Raw genomic sequence first — 21,852 nt, forward strand, 5'->3', positions numbered from 1 at the left:
GACAAACATGCGTCTTCCTCTGTCATCTGTACTGTTGTGTTTGTTGTGTTAGACATTATATTATTTTAATTATCCAGACAACTGAGGGTTGTCTTTTGATCAGTTATTTTAGGTCGAAGAGATGGTTGGTTGTCTTCGGATCATGGGATGTTTTAAGCAGTCCAGTTCAACATATTATCAACCTTTAAACCGATGCGGTTGCTTTTTCCAGAGTCACAACTGATTCACATGGTTTCACGTGTCAATCAAAAAGGCCTTTTGCAGCTAAAGTATTTCAGTGACAGTCTCTTCAATTTGCCATGTGCTTTGGTATTTGACATTTACTTACCATGTTTATCTTGTATGACATTCTTCTGCCTGATGATGAAAGATGTTGGTTGAACTTAATCATTAGCTCACAATGATTAGAATTTAGAAGTCTTTATGTTAGTTAAAAGTCAAAACCAATCCTCTATTCCATATTCCAACGCATGTTATACACCTCAAATCTATTGCAACTTGCTTTTCCTATCATGTGACATGATTCCTTAAATACATGTTATGTTATTGTTCACACAAATCTACCATGCAAGTATATATACATATATAACTTATGATCTCCAATCAACTTACTCATCAAATCAAAAGCCTTTCTAACTCAAATCTATAGAGATGAGAACCAAGTTTTCACGTGGTCTACTAGGAGGCTTCCTGCTCCTTTCTTCGCTCGTTTCATTATCTTTATCATACTCAGCCGACGATGTTTCTTCCAGACGGTTGCTTAAAGCAACTTCTAATAGGGGAATTCAACAGTATCTGATACCTCACAACAAGTTAAGAGCAAAGCGTGGGCTCCCTCCTCTCAAATGGAGCAAAAAGCTGGCAAATTATGCTTCCTGGTGGGCACATAAGAGACAAGGAGATTGTCGCCTGATTCATTCGAATAGCAATTACGGGGAGAACCTCTTCTGGGGCAGCGGCAGTGATTGGAAACCGAGGGATGCAGTGACAGCTTGGGCAGCAGAGAAAAGGAACTACAACCGTAAAACTAATAGTTGCAGAAAAAATAAAGAGTGCCTGCATTATACTCAAATAATATGGAGAAATAGCTTGAAGGTTGGATGTGCCAAAGTCGTGTGCAGAACCGGCGATACATTAGTCTCGTGTAACTATGATCCCCATGGTAATGTGATGGGGCAGAAGCCTTTCTAAGTTGAAATGGTTTTGGCTGGAACTCGGGCAAGCACGAAAACATAGATAAAATTATCGTGCTCGACGGCCACCGCAACACAAACTTGTGGATGTGCGCTAGCCGTATAGACCATAAATTGAGACCTAATCGTTCTTGTCATTCATTGTTAATAATATATTACATATGCTGTAATTTATTCGTTCAATTTTTTTTTTGGCTGTCAATAATATATCTTCATTGTTATTAGAAAACCAGAGGAAGAACAATATAATCTCAGCAAGTAACAATTCCATTAGAAGTCCATACTTTTTACTTAATCCAATATATCCAGAGAATCCCAAAACCTTGTAACATTGATTATAAACACCTCGTCATAAGAAACTAGCAAGATCCAACATCAAGCAAAGCTTTCAAACACCATCTTCGACAAAAGAAACCCATCACACAGATACATTTCAAAATCAACTTAAAGCTTTTAAAGACAAAGATTTACGCTAAACGCCTGGCAACTACAAGGATAGAGAAGCCATAGAAGCTTTGCAGCATGCCGGGTCAGTTGCAAACAAAAGTTGGTGACAGGATCAGCAAACTATTTTGCGCACGTGCTGCAATGGATCTTCCTCTTCTTCCAGAAAAAGACGGGCAAAAAGCAAAGCTTCCAATGAGTCTTTATATTCATAGCTTGGAGCATCCCTCCACAGTAGGGACAGGCCCCTGGTTGAGGTTGCCTATATCTGATCCTCACATCTTTTTCCCACACAAACACCCAACACATCCTCTGCATCGTCTGCTTACGAGACGATATTTTTTTGATATTGTTAGACATCTTCTTCTTTTCTTCACTGCCTTGAATTGAACGATGGTATTGTTTAGATCTTGATGATCTCAGCTGGTTGGTCTACTAAATCCTACCATATATTATTGGTTTAGGACCCGGAAGGCTATAATGGAGGGCAACTTTTTAGAGACGAGATGGCATTGCCGCATTGGAGCTTTCTGTAAAGTGCGTCTCAGTCTGTATATTGAACAGGGAGATATTAATTGACAAATAACCACATAGCTCGATGCTTTTTTCTAGGTAACTTGCCTTTTTCAGTCCAATTATATTTCCATTATTTGGTCAAAGACAGAACTGTAGGTAATGAGTTGGTCATGAAATTGCAGGGAAGGAAAGATGCTCTAATTGGTACTTAAAATGGAAGTGGCTCTTTTTCAAAATTAACTAAAAAAATATTTAATTACGAAAATGACCCAAGACCAAAATCTTACAAGAAAGAACCGTTTTTTCTGCTGTTCATCGGTGCCATCATTTCCAGTGGGGGCACTCTAAATCTTCTTTTTTTTGGTGGTCGACACCAATATCTATATTTTTCTTTCGCCAGACTGTCTGGCGACATAATATTAAACTCAAATCGATATCGATACGAAACAGAAAGTGTGGATACTTAGGTTTACTTTTGATAATTTTTTAGCTTTAGTAATGGTGAAAAAACCCTTAAAATTCAAAAACAAAATTCTGGAAAAACAAAGTGTTTTCTTCTCTCAAATTTTCATTTAAAAAATCCTATTCCCAGATTTCCATCGTCTTCGATTTTCATCACCATTACCATATCAGCTTCATGTCTCTCTTAACTCACCACCACCATCATCATCTCAAAAGATAACCATCATCCACGCCAAAATAATTTCATCTCAAAACTCAGATTTAGTTTCTTCTTCTCTTTATTTCTTGCTATATATATATTTGCTATTTTTGGGCTATGGTTTCCTAGTTCGGTGGGGTTTTATTGGTTATGGGTATAGATTATTAATAGTGGTGTTGGGTTATAGATGATGAAGATTGAGGTGCAGAAGATGGTGGTAGTGGGGTTCAGGGAGGGAGGTGGTGTGGAAGCTTTGATGAGGAGGGTTAAAGGGCACTGAAGAATATGGGTTTTTTAAAGACTACGAAAAATTTGTTCTTTTTGTTTTACATTTTCTTAAATTTGAGGTTTTATTTTTTTAGTAAAAAACAAAATATTATTGGATTAAGTATCGATATCTTATAGAAGGTATATCAAGATATTGATCTTGGCCGCAGAAAGAAAAATACATACTGTAGTGTCGTTAGAGATAATGGCGGCACAAAAAATTAATTCTTTTGGAGTGTCATAATGAGAATGGTGACACCGGCGAAAATTGTAAAACAGGTTATTTTCTTACAAAATTTTGATCTGAGCTTTTGAGTCAGTTTTTGAAGAGAATTCCGAAGGAAGTGAAATGGAGCAGTCCTTTTGAGTTTTTAAGCAGTGAAATGGAGCACTCCGTTTTGCTTTGTTTGAATCGTAGTACCATCTAGCTTGGCTGCACCCTGCAGCATTTATTTTACGATGCTTGTCTGTCAGACAGAGATGTCATCCAATAAAGGCCAGTATTGATAATTTCTGAAGGATCTGCTGCCAAATTGAACTCGAAGATCCTGCAATCAAATGGCAGACTAGTTTCAACAGCTTGGGTGTTGGAATTCAACAATCAATTAACAACAAAAGCAGAACTTGAATAGAGAAAAACCGAAATTTCCAAAAAGATCAAATTCAATCGAAGAATATATCAAACCAGCTGTTTTGCATACCTCTTGGTTTTGATTCTCAACATTCCAAAACCATAGCTTTCTCCTCTTAAATACTACAGAAGGCTTGATTATAGTAAATCAAAATCGATCATAGATTTAGCCTTGAACAATTTTGTTCAGAGTTCATAAAGGGAAGGGAAGGAACCTTCTTCTCTCGAATTGTGAAAAAAGATAATAAATAATTCACTAAAATAAATATATTCTTTCATAATAAATACAAAATCCCAAACACTTGGATCTGTCACTGCATAAAATAAAAGGATTTATAAACCAGCTCTTATATTCCTCCGTGAACATGAACTTGAACAATTTACATGTAAAAAGTGTAAAACTCCACTGCCTTACAGTTATAGGTAGCATTTTGTATGAAAGAGGGATTTCTAGGCATAAAGCACTTGGCAACTCAAAGGGGAGAAGTCGTGGAAACCCTTTGGGGCAGCCACCACCTCCCACTTCGCCATTAACTCCGCGTTTTGTCCCTCGATTGGTGTCCCTATTGCCACGTTTAGCCCACTTGACACCACGTAGATTCTCCCTTCCACTCCACTCACAGCGAATGGCCTCTGCATTGCCTCACGTGGGAATTTATCACCACCTACGTACTGCCACGCGTCACGATCAGGAACATATACCTTCATCGGGCAATCACCGTATTCTGAAATTACAAACAGCCTGTCGCCCACAACCACACTCACCCCGGTCCAACCTTCTTTCATCCCGTCCTTCATCTCCTGCCACGTGTCATTCTCCAGGTCGTAAATACTTCCTCTTGGCGAAAACAGGAAAGGCCACGTCCACCCCTCTGTCACGTACAACTTGCTCCCCACCACAGCCGAATCATACCTGGCCAATCCCACGCGCATTTTAGCAACGTGTTCCCACGTTTCCTTCCGTGTATCATAGCACTCTACAGAGGTGATGGAATCATTATACTCGGCCCCACTTCCACCGACGGCAATGATCTTGCCATTAACATTCCCCGCAGCGAAGAACGACCGTGGGGTCACCATGGAGCGCTATGGACTCGGATGTAGTGTAGACGACCGTTGTTGATGGAAGTTGTGTGTCTGAACGCATACCACCTAAAACGTAGAGCTGGCCTTGACGTGGAATCGAAGTACAAGCAAACCCTGGTGGGAACACAGACTTGGGACAAGGCATGGGAGGTAATATAAACCAACGGCCTGATCGCGGGTCAAAAGCTTGCCATTGTATCCTGGCCGTTGAGTTATGAAAAGCGAAAACGAACAGATAAGGCAGAGAAAGCGATAAGGATCTCCTGGAGAGAAGGAAGCCAGGGTCGGTTATGGTCCTGTTCCATGAGCAACATACTGAACGTGCCAACGATTGGTATGGATATGGAAGATGAAGAAGACAAAGCTCTGCGATCTCGTCGGGTAGCCCTGGAATCAACGGCTCCGATTTCTTGTGATATTCTTGATCACGGTCGTTTTGTTGCTTGCCCGAGGAAGACTTGGAAACAGCCATAAAATCTTTGAACCTCTTGGCGTAGACTAGAGCTAATAAGCAGAAGAGAAGTCGAGGAATTTGGTTAGACCATGGTCACTCCATATCTATATATATATATAGACACAAGCACATAGAGAGAGAGAGAGAGAGAGAGAGAGAGAGAGAATTTTTACATAAAAAGGAAGCGTAATTAGAGGGAAAGTGTTGACTGTACGTAGCTAATTTTACAGAGCGAACTTGTCAAGCTGTTTGGAGTTGTACTATTTTGTTGGTTCCCTCTTTACCATATTTGTGGAAGAAAAAGAAAATAAAGGGGAGATTTTGATTCGTTTTGGTTGGTTTGTGTGTCTGTTGAGTGGTTGGCTTCTGGAAACCGGAATATTAGGAGAAGCGTAGCCAAAATCCAGCAAATCCGAAAACCAAAAGACCAGTTGGATTAAACAAAACAAAATGAATTACTAAACTTGAAAATTTTCACACGAATGACGTAACCTACACTAGGAGACGAGCATATGCCGCCGGCCGGTAACCGGAGCTTTGACGAAATTCAATTATCCTGTGCGTTGCCTAATATAATATAATAAAGATAGAGATGTAGGAGCTGAAATTTAAACCTTTGAACCAAGAGGAAATTAGAAAGAACTTGGATATTTCTCTACAGTGTATGTGGTAGTCTGTCGATGGATAGGAAGGTGCCGTTTTAATTTGGGTGTTAAAGAAATAAAGGCCACGTGTCATCCAATCCCTTGAAAACAGCTATCAACAATAATAACATCCTTCAATCACTACGTAGAAGTAGAGTTGAAGAATATCGGTTGGTATACTTCGGGATTTGTCTAAATCAAATCATATTAACGTAATAGGTACATAATTGCTGTGGGTTTGAGCTAATTTATATTAGCCAAAAAGAAAAATGATTTAATTAATCAAATCAAGTTACTTCCTACAGTAAATTTGGTGGTGTTAGGTGAGATTGGGTGATTGATTAATCAAGTAGGCTTAATTATAAGATTAAATAATCCCTTCAATGAATCTGTGTCTACATACAATTTCAACTTTAGCTGCTTTTTCATTTCGAATTCGCCTGCACTGCTATGCTACGGCTACTTTTTTCCTCAAGCATAAATGGAATAAAACTGAAAAAGCATGAAATGAAAGCATTATATTGTAATTAACAAAAAATATATTTTTTAACTTTAAGCAGTAGATAGCGTAATTAACGATATTATCGTAAAATAGATCAACAAAAACGTCGAGTCTGCAAAAGTGGGTTCATCATTATTTTCAATGAAATTAATTCACTTTTCTTGCTTTTTAGATGGAATTATAAATATAATATTGATTGATTAGACCTAAATTTGTTTTATTTCTTCAAATACCAAAAAAGGCGAAACAGTAAAAAGATCAATGGGCGGCATATAGTTTGGTACGTATTTAAACATATCTAACTATTCTGATGTTATGGCAATATATATACTCACAAGTAAATATGCTCGAGTAATCTATTACTAAAAGTAAAATGTTATTATGTTCTAAAGTATTTTTTTATGGTATTAATTTGAAATATAAAATAAATATAATTGTAAGAGAAATCAAGTTATTAATTCATTCAGTTTCACTAGAGTTTTTTTTTTCACAGCCATAAAAGTTTTTTCAATACTTTTATATAGGTATTAGATAACCTTTACACTCGTTCATCTAATATCACTATCACCTAATATCAATGAGTATTTACCACAAACAAAGTATCCATTTGCTATGTGTATGATCACCATATTTTTCTGGTGATCATCTCATACCAAACACCAATATATATATAATTATCTTAGATATAATAACTAACTAAAATGTTGATGATATAGCCATAAAATTATTACATATATTAATATAAAGATCAATATTGTCATTCTTTGTTGATTGATATGAGCATTATAGTCAATGCAGAAAGATGTGGGATTGAGTGCGCTGAACTTCATTATCTTATTATTTATGGGATGAGAAGGGGCTATGCCTAATTCTAGACATTGTGTCAAAAAATAAAAATATAATCAAAACCTATAATAAAATTGTTAAAAAAAATAACATTATCATTTCTTTTTCTCAAATTTGTAAATAAAATAAAATAAAATGTTGGGGAAAGTCGAAACCAGCCCACTAGTTGGAAATTTGAAAAAAGAATTATATAGTAGATAGAATTCAGTATATTCATTCATGTTTCTTTTTGGAAAGGAATATTGTAATAAACTAATAATTAAAAAGATTGTTAGTCCAAAAAATGCAGAATTAATTAATATTTTAAGTAAAAAGACAAGTTACCGGAAAAAAAAAGTGTAGCAAGGCATAGATTATTTGATTTTTTATTAATTTTTAATTAGATTGATATCTGTTAGCTTACTAAATAATTGAAAATTTCATAATACTGCTATAAATTGATGAGTAGAAAAATTATACATTTCTTGCAGTTGTCGGAATGTTGGAAATAGGTGTATTTTGGAACGTGGGCCAGAAAATGGGCACCAGAAAAGAGGGTGAGTTGGCCCAAGCAGATGTATACCACTATCTCAAACACCAATGAATTTGTTCGAACACCTGCACTTAGGCATTCACATTATCCATTTGCAGGTCAGACCATTTAGGTTTAGATGAATCCAAGTGCAGGTACCAGTCCCTTCTACTTGTAGATAGATATCTCTTTTTCTGGCTCGGCTTGTTTGCGAATCATTTGCGATTGCATGGCTGCCTCTGGCTGATGGATTGCCGCGCCAAACAATGCCTCACCTCCACGCTATCTTCCCCTTACCATCTAATTCTAAACCCTTTCAACATTCTAATATTTTCTCGTCTTCTTCATCATCTTTTTCTTCTTCCGCGCCAATTCGACGTCGTTTGCCAAGGACTTTCTCTCCCTCAAAACATCCTAATCTCAAACGTCTCACCTCTCGCATCGTCCAACTCACTCGCCGCAGGCAGCTGCATCAGGTCAGCTGTTTTTTTTTTTCTCCCTTCTGTTAAATGTACTGTTGCGTTGGAACTCATTATTGTTAAACTTGGGTGGATTGCAGATATTGGAGGAAACAGAGAATGCGAAGAGAGAATACGGGAAATTGAACACTATCGTGATGAACGCGGTGATGGAGGCTTGCGTCCATTGTGGAGATGTTGATTTGGCTCTCAACATTTTTCACCAAATGACTCAACCCCACAGTTGCGGCGTTGATACTGTTACCTATGCTACACTACTGAAGGTACGTTTTTTTTTGGGCGGGGGGGGGGGATGATAAACCAAACAATTCTGACTCATTTTATTTATTTTGTCACTGAAAATTTTGGTAGCGGTTAATATATTAGATTTTGAATCTTAGCTGTTAACTTTGTAAAGGGGTTAGGTCGGGCTCGAAGAATTGATGACGCATTCCAATTACTCGAGTCAGTGGAAAAGGGCACTGCTGCAGGCAAGCCAAAATTGTCAACACAGCTTATCTACGCTCTTTTGCATGCTTTAATTGAAGCAGGTCAGTGTTACAAGTCCACTGAAGCCTTTTCTCATTCTGGGGGGTTCTTTTCTTTAATCTATAGAAATCTTGGGATGAATTTGAAGTCAATATTGCGAGTAGTATTATAACAAAATAGTTTTATCATCAGAAGTGTGTCCATTTGTTTGTGAATGACGAAAGCGCTGGACTACCAGAATAAATTCGTCATTGGGTCTTAGCATGATTTCTGAAAACATTTTATATAACGGGATTACTTATGACTATTCATGTTAGCACTTGCATGGGAGTGGATGGGCTTAATTATTCGGGCTTAAACATTCAATCAAAGGAGGATGTTTATATAGTTGAGTATTATTGTGCTGAATATATGTTTCAACATTTTTTTTTTGAGAACTCAACATGTTATTCTTATGCTTGTTAGTTAAAAAATATATTCTCGTAAGCAACAACTTCGGCATTACTGATAATGTTATACATAATCTGCTTTAGTGCAGGAGACCTTCGCCGTGCTAATGGTCTTCTTGCACGATTTGGCTTTCTTCTTCGTGAAGGAGGGAGTTCTTCAATATTGACTTACAATTTGCTAATGAAGGTTCTTAATTCTTTACCTGGCCTATAGATCTGCAAAGAGATGAATTTAAGAGATTGATTCCTCCCTACCCTTCTCTCAAAGTTTACTCATGGTCCTTTGCTTGTTAGTTAAAATATCTATTCTTGAAGACTAATTTATGTTTGCCATCCTTTTCTCTCCTCTAAACTCTCTCAGGGATACATAAACACAGGGTGTCCACAGGCAGCTATAAACCTGCATGAAGAAATACAACTACTTGGCCTGGAGCCTGATAGGCTGACATACAATACTCTCATCTTTGCATGTGTCAAGGCAGAAAATTTAGAAGCTGCAATGCGTTTTTTTAAGGAAATGAAGGTCAGACACTTATTTGATGATTGAGATTTGGTCCATTATTGTTTTATTTTTTTGTCTTACTTCCGAATGCTTGTTATTACCATTCATATGTGTAGGATCCACTCACGAATTGTGTAAGCCATACTTATGGCCAGTGATTAAACTTGCTTTGGATAGTAATGAATAGAAAAGTAATGAAGGGGAGCCTCCCACATGCAAGTAATAAGAATAATCATGTGAACTTCCTAGATAACCTAATTTTTTATACTTGATAATATTTTCAGGATAAAGCACAGCGGTTATGCTGTTCAGATCTTTACCCAGATGTCATTACTTACACTACACTATTGAAGGTGAGTTAGTCTTGTATTTATTTAGGTATAAACAATTAAATAAATGAGCACTTTATGTTTCAAACTTTTAAATGTTGAAGGTTTTGTTAAATATGAGAATGTTTATATTGCAAAGTTCCCTATGAGATGGATGGAAAGCAGTTAATAGTCTACATCTTAATCAGTAAACCTTATTGTTTTTCTGAGGCCTTCCTCTTTTTTCTTGTGAATCCACTTGAAATAAGTATATTGCACACATATGACCAAAAAGTTAATGAAAGAATTTCCCCTTTTACTTTATATCTATGTAGGGTTTTGGTCATGCTAAGGATCTCCATTCAGTTCAGAAGATTGTGTTGGAGATGAAATCTTGTCATGATTTGTTTATTGATCGTACTGCATTTACTGCAATGGTTGATGCCATGCTAAATTGTGGTTCAATCAAAGGTATGTTGTTGATATTGTTTCTGAATGTGCAATTGGTCATGATTGTATCTAATAATGTTTAGGATCAGACCTAAAATTTTACATCTTATACTGATTACATTTGCATGAAACATGCGTTAAGTATCCAGAGTGAATGCAACTCCAATGCAAATTTAAATTTCTGTATCCCGATATTTTGACTATAACTTTTATTAAGGTTGCAGTCAGAACCATGGAAGCAATATATGCACTAAATTTCTAATGTTTGAGTAAAGCTTCTGCATTTACATGCTGAAGCTCATATAAAACTATTTTGCAGATGAGGCATACCTGACTAATAACTTGTGAATGTTAATTTATAAACAAAAACCCAGGTGCTCTTTGCATATTTGGAGAAATATTAAAGCAGGCTGGTGCAAATGTGGACTTGAGGCCAAAGCCTCATCTTTATCTCTCCATGATGCGTGCTTTTGCTGATCGGGGGGACTACAATATGGTTAAAAATCTGCATGAGCGTTTGTGGCCAGATTCTGCTGGAACCATCTCGCTGGCTGCTCAACAAGAAGCTGATCATCTTCTTATGGAGTCTGCTTTAAATAATGGACAGGTACTTGGTTCATCTACACATGATAATAGGCATTGCGATGCATGGCTCAAAAACTTATTAGGAGTAATTATCTCTCATCTGCATGTAGCACATGAACTAACACAGTAAGACAATGTCTCTCCTTACAACTTCACTAAACTACTTTCTTAGGTTTTGTTTCTACACTCTAGGCTGTCCCATATAAAGAATAAAGAGAATTCTAAAGCTTGGAAGTATTAACTTCTAATATTTTCCCCTTTTCTGTCAGATTGATGCCGCTGTGGAAAATCTTACAAAAATTATTAACAGATGGAAGTGTATATCATGGACGAGTCGTGGAGGCATGGTATGGATTTAATTCTTACTTTTGATGATTGCACAGATACACTAAGGACAACAGAAGATACAGCAGCTTAGGATTATCTGACCCATTGAAGATATAAGATATTTGAAATGGATGACAATATGTTGAAATACCCTAGTTCCCATTTGAACAAAGAATTATGCTCTTCCCATTCTCATGTTTATTTAGTTTGATGGGGTTAATCTGGACTTCATCTAATGTAATTTGATGTTGCCTTCAAAAGTTCTTATATCTTTGATGACTGATCCTTTACCTTGAAACAATTTTTTCCCTTAAAAGATGTTAGTTATGCTGTTTGTCTAACATGTTCATCTCCAATTTACTTCTTCTATGCAGGTGGCTTTGCGTATAGAGGTTCTTCTGGGATTTAACAAATCTATGCTCAGTCCTTACTTACTTCCTCAGGTACATGGTCTCTTCCAGTCCATTTTGAGCTGTAGAAAGAGAAAGCTTCAAGTTCTATTAGGGGTGATTTGCATATATAAGTGTGAGACAATTTTTGGCTAATATAATTGCAACTGGTTTGGTGGAGCTAACTGGATGGTGACTGCAACTGGCAGTTTCAATGTGCCAAGTCCTCATAAACTGTATTTCTTTTACGTTGAATGACAAGATTTCCAATGTCCAGGTGTTGCCAGGTAATCCCATTGAGCGCATCATGTTGCCATTGGAAACAGTTAGGCCACTCTCTGGCTCTTTGGAGTTGAAGAAAGTAGTAATGCGCTTATATAGAGAGCCAGTTGTGCCTATTATAGATGACTGGGGCAGCTGCATTGGGCTGTTACACCGCGAGGATTGTTGTGAGGTACTTCCATGCATGCTGCTATCTAATGAAAACATCATTGGTATTTTTAACCCCATTTGATGACTTTCTTGATTTTGTTTGATTATTCATCTTGCTGCATTGTCATGCATGATTACAAATATATGAAACATCTTTCTGTCTAGTACTTATGTTGGGGTGATGACTGATGAACCGCATGAAATTTATGATTGGCTTAATTCATCTGAAACTTCTGTTGATCGTGAGCTGATTCAATCCTTCGTGATCCTGTGCAGATGAATGCCCCACTTTCAACAATGATGAGAAGTCCAGCTCCTTGTGTTACAACGACTACTAGTATTGGTCATGTAGTTGATCTAGTTTTGAAAAAGAAGTATAAAATGGTTATTGTTGTAAAACACAGCAACTTGAATGGTACCACACATGGGTCTAGGGCAGTCGGTGTTTTTACAGCTGAACAATTACATAACCTTGTGGCGCCTGTGCCAGAGGGGTTGAAACAAAAACACACTGTTCGTAGAAGTTTAACAATGTTTTGATGATGCCTTTTATTGTCATTCCACTTTTTTCTGTAAATAAAGTTTTGGCAAATATGAGTAGCTAAGCTGAGATCACCTTAATCCATGTAAAAGTTTTGGCTAATTGAACAGGAATCCTTTTCACCGTGTAATTGGACTGTTCCACCAAACTGCCTAATGTGAAATGTATCTATTATGTACGACTTAAAGTGTGTCGTGCTTATTAAGCTTTGGCAAGTTTGGGTTGTAATTATCGTCATTTACTACATTGACCAATAAAGCCTAGCCCTTTAGATCATACATTAAATTCTTTCCAAGTTCTTGCTACTTTGTGTTGTTTACAAGAACCAAGAGAATTAAGGGAAAAATTAGAAGAAGAAAATTGTAAATAAAATAAACAACAATCTCATTTCTCCACGTGATGTAGATGTAGATGATGATGATGATGAGAAATGTATAAGCTATGGTATACAAAGTGTTCACGCATGTGAGTGAAACTCAGGGAATCGTTAAGATAATTTATATGACTACCGATTTTTGGACGAAAATGACTTCATTTGGCGTTAGTAGTTTCTTTATCTATGACATTCTCAAATGCACCAACTAGTGCTCTCACCTTGTTCCTCCTCTTTTCAGCTACTAGCTTACTGGCTGTCTCCTCGATCACATCATTGTACGGTGTTGCAGGTTCCTTCTTCCCTTGCACTTGGCTTTTGGCGACAACATTTGCTACCTCCGTCCCCGCCTTTTGCTCTGCCTCTGCCTTTGGCTCTGTCTTTTTCTCTGTCTCTGTCTCTGTCTTTTTCTCTGCCTCTGTATCTGTCTTTTGTTCTACCTCTGTCTCTGTCTTTTGCTGTGCCTCCGTCTCTGCCTTTTGGTCTGCCTCTGGCTCTGCCTCTATCTCTGCCTTTTGCTCTTTCTCTGGCTCTGCGTCTAATTCTTTAACCATTTTTTCTTTAATGGATTCAAGGCCCTGCGGCTGGTTACCTTCATCAGCATCCTCCTGCCTGCTTTCTGGCTGCTTTTCTTCTTGTTCTTCTTCAGTTTCTTTAGTATCAGCAACAACCTCGTTAGTTGCATTTTCTTCTCCATGTTCAGTTTTGGTTTTCACCTTCTGATCCTCAAGAGGAGTCTTTTCCTGCTGGGGATCTGCACCAGCAATGATCTCCTCTTGGCTGTGATTTTCCTTATCCCCACAATCATGTTGAGTATGATCAGGTTTTCCTTCCTCAACATTATCTTCCACCTTTTCAGGCTCAGGCTCATGCTCAGACGGACTATGAGGCTCGGGCTCGGGCTCGGGCTCGGGCTCTGTCTCGGTCTCATTATGTTCTTGCGAAACTGCATTAGAAAAATCTGCCGTATCTTGTCCTCCTTCATCGGCATCACTTGTGACTTGAGTAGTAGTATCTACATCCAAGGCATCCGCATTGGCAGTCTCTTCAGCTTTTGGTAAATTGATATCATACATCTCATCCTCATCATCTTTCACAACCTCCTCAGGCTCAACTTGATGGTCCAAATTTTCCTTATTTTCATGCTTGGTTTCGGGAGACTGAGCTTCCTTTCTATCGGGACTACTTGGAGGTTTCATTGAAGTTGGAGGAGGAGTAGAAGCTCCCCTCTTACTCCTACTAGTTCTAGTAGTAGCAGAGGTAGTGGTAGTAGGGGCCCTCCTAGACGAAGATAACGTCTGCGTGTGTGGTTTGGCTGCAGCAATTGCCTTTTTGGCAACCCTTTCCAAAGGTGCCTTGGGTGCAGTAGCAGATTTAGAAGAAAAAGATGGGGATGTTGATGTTGATGCTGATTTTTGTCGAACAGGAGAGATAAGTGCCTTGTGAGCTCGAGCAGCTGATGGAGGCCTATCAAAAGATCTTCTTCTCATAACACTTGGACATTGGGAAGGGTCTTCGGCCCCCGGTTTCTTTAAATTCTTGAGTGCAGCATCAGTGCGTGAACTCTTCGTAGGCTTGAGATAGTTTGGCAATTGTTTTTCAGTGGAATCGGAAGCAGTTGAGGAAGAGGAAGTTGCTTTTCTTGGAGAAGGCTTTGAATTTAAAGGGGAAGTACCCCTCTTCTCTTTCACCGGAGCACTAGTTTCTCTTCTTGTGGTTGCCATCAATCCTGCATTATTACCAAATATAAATATACATACAAAAAAATAAAAAAACTTAACCCAAAAGGAAGATGTAGCAGAGCATCTTGCTGAATCTCATATGCATGCACATATAATAGTACAAGGACTTATTTCGTGTTGCCTTCAGTTTGAGAATATATATATTCACAAAAATTCAAAGTTGAGTAATATATATACATACACACGCGTGTTTAAGAATGAAAAAGAATAGCATGCCATTCCCAATAAAATTTCCAAGACTAGAATGTATGGTATATTTCACTTCTAATCTCAGGAAACCAAGAAAAAGTATGGCTATCCCTGCCACCCTCATTCACAAATGCAAAAATATCTATACATAAATGAAGATGAAGAAGGGGAGAAAGACGGGGTTAGCACCTTGATGATGAAACCAAAGTCTTGGGATGGGAACAAATGATTGAAATGATTTGATACCCGGAAGAGTTGTTGTATATGAAGAAGAAGAAGAAGAGGAAAAACAAAGATAAGTTGGTTTGTTTTGTTAGTTTGGGAAACAAGAACCGAAGGACAATGGAGCGTCAATATCGCAATACATGCATACCGGTGTTAAAAACCATATTTATCTTGTTCATCCAACCTGCCCATAAATTGGGAAATTTTGACCTTTTCAACCATATTTCTTTGGTCTTTAGCCAGATTGGCTTTCAACATCTTTGGCAAATTAGTTGTTGCCACCCACTTCCATTACTATATATACCTACTGCTCTACTGAATGCAGGCTCATCTGTTTTTTTGTTAACAAACACGTACTCATTTCACTAATATTGTTAATTGTAATAGGTATTCTCTAATAAAGTTATTATACCAGTTTCACTTGATGATGATTTTGTCGGCCCAAAACTCAATTCCCAATTACATAATTCTAAGATTTGTGCTTACCCAAAATAGGGTACAACAATTACAATAAAAGAAAAAAAAAAAGGACAATAACATTGATTGAATCATCACCTGATGTTATATCGTGAAATTTCTGTAAATGGTAGAAGATATTACATACTGCAATCAAACGGCTTTATTACTATATTTTAATCTTAAACTTAAAAATATCATAATAAATTCATCGTAAATAAGTGTGAGATTAAACTAAGTATTTAAAGAAAATGGCCGTTGGATCCAAACACTATATATATTTTTTAATTTTTTAAGGTATCTACTATAAACTTGTTTATGAGTCAGGTTATTCGTCCAAGATCAATGGCCTGCCCAAATTTTGAGAGGGTTAGGGCGGAAATATTAGACCCCGAAAAATGAGATTTGACAAAAAATCAGGTTTGTTTAAAATATAGGTCAAGTTTGGGTTTGAACATTCAAGGCTAGAGCCTTATTTGGCCCGCCCGTTTTAAGTTTATAATACATTATATTATGTAATGTATAACATATTAAAAAAAATAAAATTATACTAAATATATAATACCACTCTAATATAAATATTAAAATAATGTTAAGATAATTATATAAAAAATTTCAATAAATGAAAAATGTATAAAATTGGTCAAGTAACTGATAGGGCACCAAGACAATTGGTCATTTGTTAAAAATTTGATATTACTTTTACAAAAGCATATCATAGTATTTTTCATGTAATATGTTTTTTAAAAATTCGCTATTACTTATAAAAATTTGATATTATATTTATTTTAATATTTTTAATTCTTTTCATGTATTATGTTTTTTAGTTATTTTTTTATATAAAAAAATTTAATAGGACAGGTCGAATTGAGCTCGAGTTTTAATATTTTTATTCGGAGATAAATTTACATAAATTTTTATATTCATTTTTTCATCGAGTCAAGATAAACCTATTAAATAAATTTAAAATTTAATTAAAGCTCGGCTAGACCATAAACGCCTTTAATAAATGCACGAAGGTGACATTTACTTCATTAATTTTAAAGATATATATTTTTTATATATTTTTACGTCTCATAGCTTAGTATACATAAATGAACAATTATAAATTTTTTTTTTGAGAGAAACAATTATTTATTAATATAGTATTAAAAGTTATTGCTAATGAAAACTTGGACATTATTCACAAAAAGTTCAACGTCGTGAGTTTCTAGATACCTATATTACCATATGTGAATTTGATGGATTGATTTTAGTGATTTGAACTTTGTTTTTCACTGTCACACAGCACGTCACGTTTTGTTGGGATAAAGTAAATGAATAAAAGGAAAATACTTACTATATTCCTTTCTTCTTTCTTTGTTCATTCATAACTGCTGCCTTTTGTATTCATTCATTCATTCTCTTTCCCCCCTTCATCTTCTTTAGGACTTTAAGATCTCGCTTTCTCTTTCTCTCTGTATATTTTGAATAACCAAAAGGAGAAGACGGAGAAGCAAAGAGGTAGAACATAGTCGCCTTTTCCTCCATATTTAACGCACTTTGTTTCTTCGCTTTTATTCTTCCCCTTTCTTCTTTTCTTTTTTACTTGCATGAATTCTCGTTTTTCACCTCACATATTAAATTCTTATTTCGAAGAAAAAAAACTGGGTCTTTGTTTTAATCGAACTTCTTTATTTATCGATAATTTTACATACATATTAAAGATTGATTATTTTGATGTCTTGATCATTCTGCTTTCCAAGAATGTTTTGGTATTTGAGTGTCATAAAATCTGTACGGTTTTTTCAATTTGCTTTTTTTCTTTTTGGGTCTCCTTTGTCTGCTATGCTGTTTTCAAGTTTAATTTTGTTTTGAAGTGTGATCAGCTTTTTCCACCCTTAAATCACGGACAAAGTCTCTTCTATTTTTACAAAAGAAAAAAAAAGGGAAATGAATGATTGTTTGGGGAATTATTCAACCAAATAGAGAGACCCACTTTTATTGGGATCAAATTCAATAGTGGAGCATGCGACTATCTAGTCTCCCTTTATTTATTTTCTTTCTTTTTTCCTCAGTCTTCACTTCTTTTTTTTTTTTTTGACAAGTCACTTAAAGGTTCTCTCTCTTGAACGTGTTTTATCCTTTGATGACAAAGGTGTTTCTCACTTTCATATCTTTCTTTCTCTTTCCTGTGAGCTCTCAAGTATCCATCCATCTTATTGCTTCACTTTGGTTTTGAGCTGTTTTTTTTTTAGATTTTGCCATCTCTTTCTGTGTGTGAATGTGCCTATAGAATTGTAGTTTTATTGATATTAAAGAAAGTACAAACATTTGGATTTAGGACTAAGTTATGCAAATTCTCCTTGTGTTAACAAGTTGTAGTTTTTCCCCTTTTGGGAAGGGGGACAAAGTTAGCAATACAGATTATATTAAGTGTTGCAAAATCTACCTTTATGGTTCCAACTTTGTAGCTCAAGTATTGCTTACAGTCACCTGTCTTTTAGGATTTCTTCAACTTCATTGGCAATTACACCGCTGATTGATTAGTTATGATTATGTTACAGGGGAAAAAAAACCTTTACTTGTTTAAGTAAAGAACAGTCGAAGTAATATTTTTAAGGCACTAAATTTGGTTTTTGGGTGGAAAAAGGCAAGCAATTTTGAGGTGGGATTTATGTACTAACATCTCTGCCCTTCTATAAATTTATGTTAGTGTTGCGTTGAAAGTTGCCCGCTTTGTAAGATTAACAAATTGTTTATTTTTGGCCTTGGGAACATTCAAGTTTGTATAGGAGTATTGAGAGTGATAACTATCTTTGGTAATGAAGGTTGATGTTGGTAACATGGTTGAGCTCCAATTGTTGGGATGGTTAAAGAGGCAACGTTTTATTTTCAATTTTTATCTTACCACCAATAAATTGTGACTGCTTCCGGCAGTATACATTGTGTGCTTGTAGTTAGGGTTTTTCGGGTTTTCTTTCCTGTCCTGAACTAAAGTTATGTCATGGCTGAGGATCTCTGTCATTACTTTTGTTTTTGCTCGGTATGTAATCATCATATGATACATTTATTTTGATGTTTTTCCAGATATAAAGGATACTTGTTGCCTACATGGATGGATATACTGGTAAAAGAGCTGTTAATGGACTTGTACCTGGCAAGGGATCAGGTCTCATCTTGAAGGATCATGTTAATATCAGAGAACAAAATCCACAATTTTGCAACCGTATTGGATGCAGTAGGAGGCTGAACTCCATGAAAGGAACACCAAATTGCTACTCCGGAAAAGCCAAATGTTCGAAGCCTTCTTATCACCCTTCATCGAGTGGCAAGGAAATTATTGGAAGTTCCTCTGGGGTATACACTGAAGTTAGCAACATTAGAAAATTCTCTACAAATATTCTCAGAAAGCTATCATCTCAGCTGGAAATAGATTCATCTGAAACTAGTAGTGTTCAGGAAGAGCCAGAAGTGTCAGAGCTCTTATCTCCTCTAGGAAAGATTCAAGGAGGGTTGCAGCCCGAATCTGAAGATTCTGATTCTGGCGAAGTTACTGTGATGGAAGTGGGAAGCTCCAGTGTAGCATCAAACACAAAACGGGGGAGAAGCTTTATTCAGAAATCTGGGCTGGGCAACCAGGATACTCCGGCTAGTCCATCTGTTACTTTGGCATCTCGAAGTGCTTTCCAGGCAACTCAAGGTAACACAAGCAAGTACTGTTTGAGAAATTTAAGATGTGACTCTACTTCTGTTGTTGCCCCTGCCGGTTGTTCATCATCAGATTCAAGCTTCAGCAGAAGGAAATATTCGGTAAAAAGGAGAGATTCTGAAGGAGAGAGTAGTTCCTCCACCTGGGGAAAGAAGTTGAGTGGGTCATCTCCGGAGGGACTGAACAATAGTTCTAGCCTCAGTGATTCTATTTCTGATTCAAGGCGAGCCAGAAATTGGTCTTCTAATAGGGATTGTGGTATTGCTTCTTCAGTTAGGACTCAGAGATCAAACAGTAGTTATGGTAGTGGGAGACTCCCTAACCAAGCAAATGGAAATAGTTTAACTTTGAATGAGTCACCCATGGTCATCCCACAGGCACCTCAATCTGATATTCGTACTGATATGAATGCTCCTGTTCCCATAGAAACTGCCTCAACTCGTACTAGTTCTTACAGTCGATCAGGTAGTATAGATGAGAGTTTACGAGGTTTCATGCCTTCCAGTCCTTCAGAAGTTAGTGGTTACCACTCTTCAGTGAACCAGGGTAGCTTCCAGCACTACAATATGGATGGCTTTGCAGAGGTATATTAGCAGAGCATTTCAACCTGCATTGCTTATTCATGGATTTATAAATTTGTCCTCTCTCCCCCCCCCCCCGTGTGGAACTCAGGGAAGGGTCTGCATGAGCTTGCAAAAATGGAATATCTTTACCCATTTATATCTTGAACCATCTGGTGTTGCAGAGTTCTCTATAGGGAGAGGCATATTGAAATATTAGTAGTCTGTTTGTAGTATCATTAGAGGCATATTGAAATCTTAGTAGTCTGTTTGTAGTATCATTAGATTATTGAAGCTTCATCTGTTTCCTTGGTGTTTACGCAGGTATTATTAGAACTTGAGAGAATTGAACAAGATGAAGAGTTGACATACGAGGTAATTAGTTTTGAAGTGCCTGAGTTTACCTAATTATTCTCTGTTGTTGATTCCATTTCTGTCTTGCAGCAATTACTTGTTCTAGAGACCAGCTTGCTCCTTAATGGCCTGGACTTTTATGATCGGCATAGAGATATGAGATTGGATATAGATGATATGTCATATGAGGTTTCTCTTTGTTTCACTATGTTGGTTCAAGTCTGTATTTGTTTTTTCTCCATGCTATGCTTATTAAGATAGGCTAAAGGTGTCAGTTTTTCTTGCTATTCATGACAGGAATTACTAGCTCTAGAAGAAAGGATGGGAACTGTTAGCACTGCGGTACCAGAAGAAGCATTATCAAAATGCCTTAAGAATGGTATCTACAAGGCAACATCTTTGGAGGATGCAAATGTCAGATTTGAGGGTGAAAAAGATGATATCAAATGCAGCATATGCCAGGTCCTTTTCTACTTAACCTTCCATTCTATTAATGAAAACTTTGTGCTATTTATTTTCCTCTACTCATCTCTGGATGTGACTGCAATGGCTTCATGACCGGTTTCACTAACTTAATGGAATTCATTGGATTTTTTTTCCCTTTCGCAGGAAGAGTATGTCATTGGGGATGAAGTAGGGAGGTTGCATTGTGAGCATAGGTATCACATTGCATGCATACAAGAGTGGCTACGGATGAAGAACTGGTGCCCTATTTGCAAAGCATCAGCAGAACCCACCCAGTCTTGTTCGCCTACCTCATATTCGAGTTGAATTTGATAAAAAGGAAGCAAGAGACCGAGTTTATCTTCAGCATTTCTTTAATGATCATATCAAATCTACCCCTTCCATGTCAAGTTGTCAACCCACTTATAAACCAGGTGCTCTTGGCTTTGCACCAGAACTCATTCTCCCATATAAGAAATGTGAATATGAAAACAGGCTTGTTGGTACTGTTGTTTGCCGCAAATATTAGTTAGGTGCATGATGAACTTGTTTTCTTACATTTGCTGGTAATTTGAAGGTTGGATAAACAGCGATATGGTCTTTTATGTGATCAGTAAACTACCAGCTATAGCCACCAACTTTAATGGGGTTATTACATTTACATTTTGGAATAAGGGTTTATCTTAACAATGCATGAATTTCAGTCTCTAATCTGTGTAAGGCTTCGAAGGGATACACCTGCAGTACAGACTAAAGGAGGTTTTATTGCTTAGTCATCCTCTTTCCTTCGATGCGGGTGAGTTCCATGTATGTTTTTAAACGCGGGTGAGTTCCGTGTATGTTTCAGAGGTTGTCATCAGCTAAACCAATTCAAGGAACTTATTATGTTTTGAGGTTTTGAGGATGCGAATCAATGACCTCAAGAGTTGCAGTTAGTCACAGTTCTAGATCGGTGTGCAAGGGCTTTCATCAGACCGAGAATCTATGGCCAGGGGAGAACAAGGATAATAACATGATTCCAGAAATAATGGTTTTAAAGATTTCTTGAGTTCATTATGCCATTGCTCTATGTTTCCCATACATAAAACATTATAAATTACATTGATCTTCACAAGCATTCCATAATCCATGTA

General features: G+C 36.9%; 4 protein-coding genes and 1 pseudogene across 7 annotated transcripts; 3 read left to right on the forward strand and 2 right to left on the reverse strand.

The window, feature by feature from the left end:
- Positions 1 to 467: 467 nt before the first annotated feature.
- Positions 468 to 1,425, forward strand: LOC107906778 (pathogenesis-related protein PRB1-3). The gene has a single exon (XM_016833884.2). The coding sequence runs from the start codon at positions 652 to 654 to the stop codon at positions 1,189 to 1,191; it is 540 nt and encodes a 179-aa protein (XP_016689373.1). The 5' UTR covers positions 468 to 651; the 3' UTR covers positions 1,192 to 1,425.
- Positions 1,426 to 3,969: 2,544 nt separating this feature from the next.
- LOC107906777 (F-box protein AFR-like) lies at positions 3,970 to 6,005 on the reverse strand (annotated as a pseudogene).
- A 1,724-nt stretch (positions 6,006 to 7,729) lies between these two features.
- On the forward strand, positions 7,730 to 12,702 carry LOC107906775 (pentatricopeptide repeat-containing protein At5g10690). The gene is made up of 12 exons (XM_041093262.1): positions 7,730 to 8,231; positions 8,315 to 8,497; positions 8,632 to 8,764; positions 9,241 to 9,338; positions 9,513 to 9,674; positions 9,938 to 10,006; positions 10,297 to 10,432; positions 10,786 to 11,018; positions 11,266 to 11,343; positions 11,698 to 11,766; positions 11,990 to 12,166; positions 12,421 to 12,702. Exons 1-12 carry the CDS (start codon positions 8,022 to 8,024, stop codon positions 12,682 to 12,684), a joined length of 1,812 nt encoding a protein of 603 aa, XP_040949196.1. The 5' UTR covers positions 7,730 to 8,021; the 3' UTR covers positions 12,685 to 12,702.
- Positions 12,703 to 13,048: 346 nt separating this feature from the next.
- Positions 13,049 to 15,377, reverse strand: LOC107906776 (uncharacterized protein DDB_G0286299). The gene is made up of 2 exons (XM_016833881.2): positions 15,179 to 15,377; positions 13,049 to 14,787 (listed from the first exon to the last, which is right to left on the reverse strand). The coding sequence occupies exon 2, from the start codon at positions 14,780 to 14,782 to the stop codon at positions 13,217 to 13,219; it is 1,566 nt and encodes a 521-aa protein (XP_016689370.2). The 5' UTR covers positions 14,783 to 14,787; positions 15,179 to 15,377; the 3' UTR covers positions 13,049 to 13,216.
- Positions 15,378 to 16,839: 1,462 nt separating this feature from the next.
- Positions 16,840 to 21,380, forward strand: LOC107906773 (probable E3 ubiquitin-protein ligase RHG1A). 4 transcript variants are annotated; one of them, XM_041093266.1, is made up of 6 exons: positions 16,840 to 17,173; positions 18,740 to 19,945; positions 20,246 to 20,296; positions 20,366 to 20,464; positions 20,573 to 20,737; positions 20,885 to 21,380. In XM_041093266.1, the coding sequence occupies exons 2-6, from the start codon at positions 18,764 to 18,766 to the stop codon at positions 21,044 to 21,046; spliced, it is 1,659 nt and encodes a 552-aa protein (XP_040949200.1). In that variant the 5' UTR covers positions 16,840 to 17,173; positions 18,740 to 18,763; the 3' UTR covers positions 21,047 to 21,380. The 4 variants fall into 4 exon arrangements, with proteins under 4 accessions (XP_040949200.1, XP_040949197.1, XP_040949198.1 ...); XM_041093263.1 differs by lacking the exon at positions 16,840 to 17,173 and adding an exon at positions 17,752 to 17,807; XM_041093264.1 differs by lacking the exon at positions 16,840 to 17,173 and adding an exon at positions 17,758 to 18,317.
- The last annotated feature ends 472 nt before the right edge of the window (positions 21,381 to 21,852 follow it).

This window comes from Gossypium hirsutum, chromosome D05 (genome assembly GCF_007990345.1).
Source record: "Gossypium hirsutum isolate 1008001.06 chromosome D05, Gossypium_hirsutum_v2.1, whole genome shotgun sequence".
NCBI classification, from domain to species: Eukaryota; Viridiplantae; Streptophyta; class Magnoliopsida; order Malvales; family Malvaceae; genus Gossypium; species Gossypium hirsutum.

Excerpts from the sequence above, each read along its gene's own strand:
- LOC107906773 (XM_041093266.1), top strand. The coding sequence starts at position 18,764 with ATGGATGGATATACTGGTAAAAGAGCTGTTAATGGACTTGTACCTGGC. Across the intron at positions 19,946-20,245 it reads ATATGGATGGCTTTGCAGAG|GTATTATTAGAACTTGAGAG; the intron begins GTATATTAGCAG and ends GTGTTTACGCAG. Across the intron at positions 20,465-20,572 it reads TAGATGATATGTCATATGAG|GAATTACTAGCTCTAGAAGA; the intron begins GTTTCTCTTTGT and ends TATTCATGACAG.
- LOC107906778 (XM_016833884.2), top strand. The coding sequence starts at position 652 with ATGAGAACCAAGTTTTCACGTGGTCTACTAGGAGGCTTCCTGCTCCTT.
- LOC107906776 (XM_016833881.2), bottom strand. The coding sequence starts at position 14,782 with ATGGCAACCACAAGAAGAGAAACTAGTGCTCCGGTGAAAGAGAAGAGG.
- LOC107906775 (XM_041093262.1), top strand. The coding sequence starts at position 8,022 with ATGCCTCACCTCCACGCTATCTTCCCCTTACCATCTAATTCTAAACCC. Across the intron at positions 9,675-9,937 it reads GTTTTTTTAAGGAAATGAAG|GATAAAGCACAGCGGTTATG; the intron begins GTCAGACACTTA and ends TAATATTTTCAG. Across the intron at positions 11,767-11,989 it reads GTCCTTACTTACTTCCTCAG|GTGTTGCCAGGTAATCCCAT; the intron begins GTACATGGTCTC and ends TCCAATGTCCAG.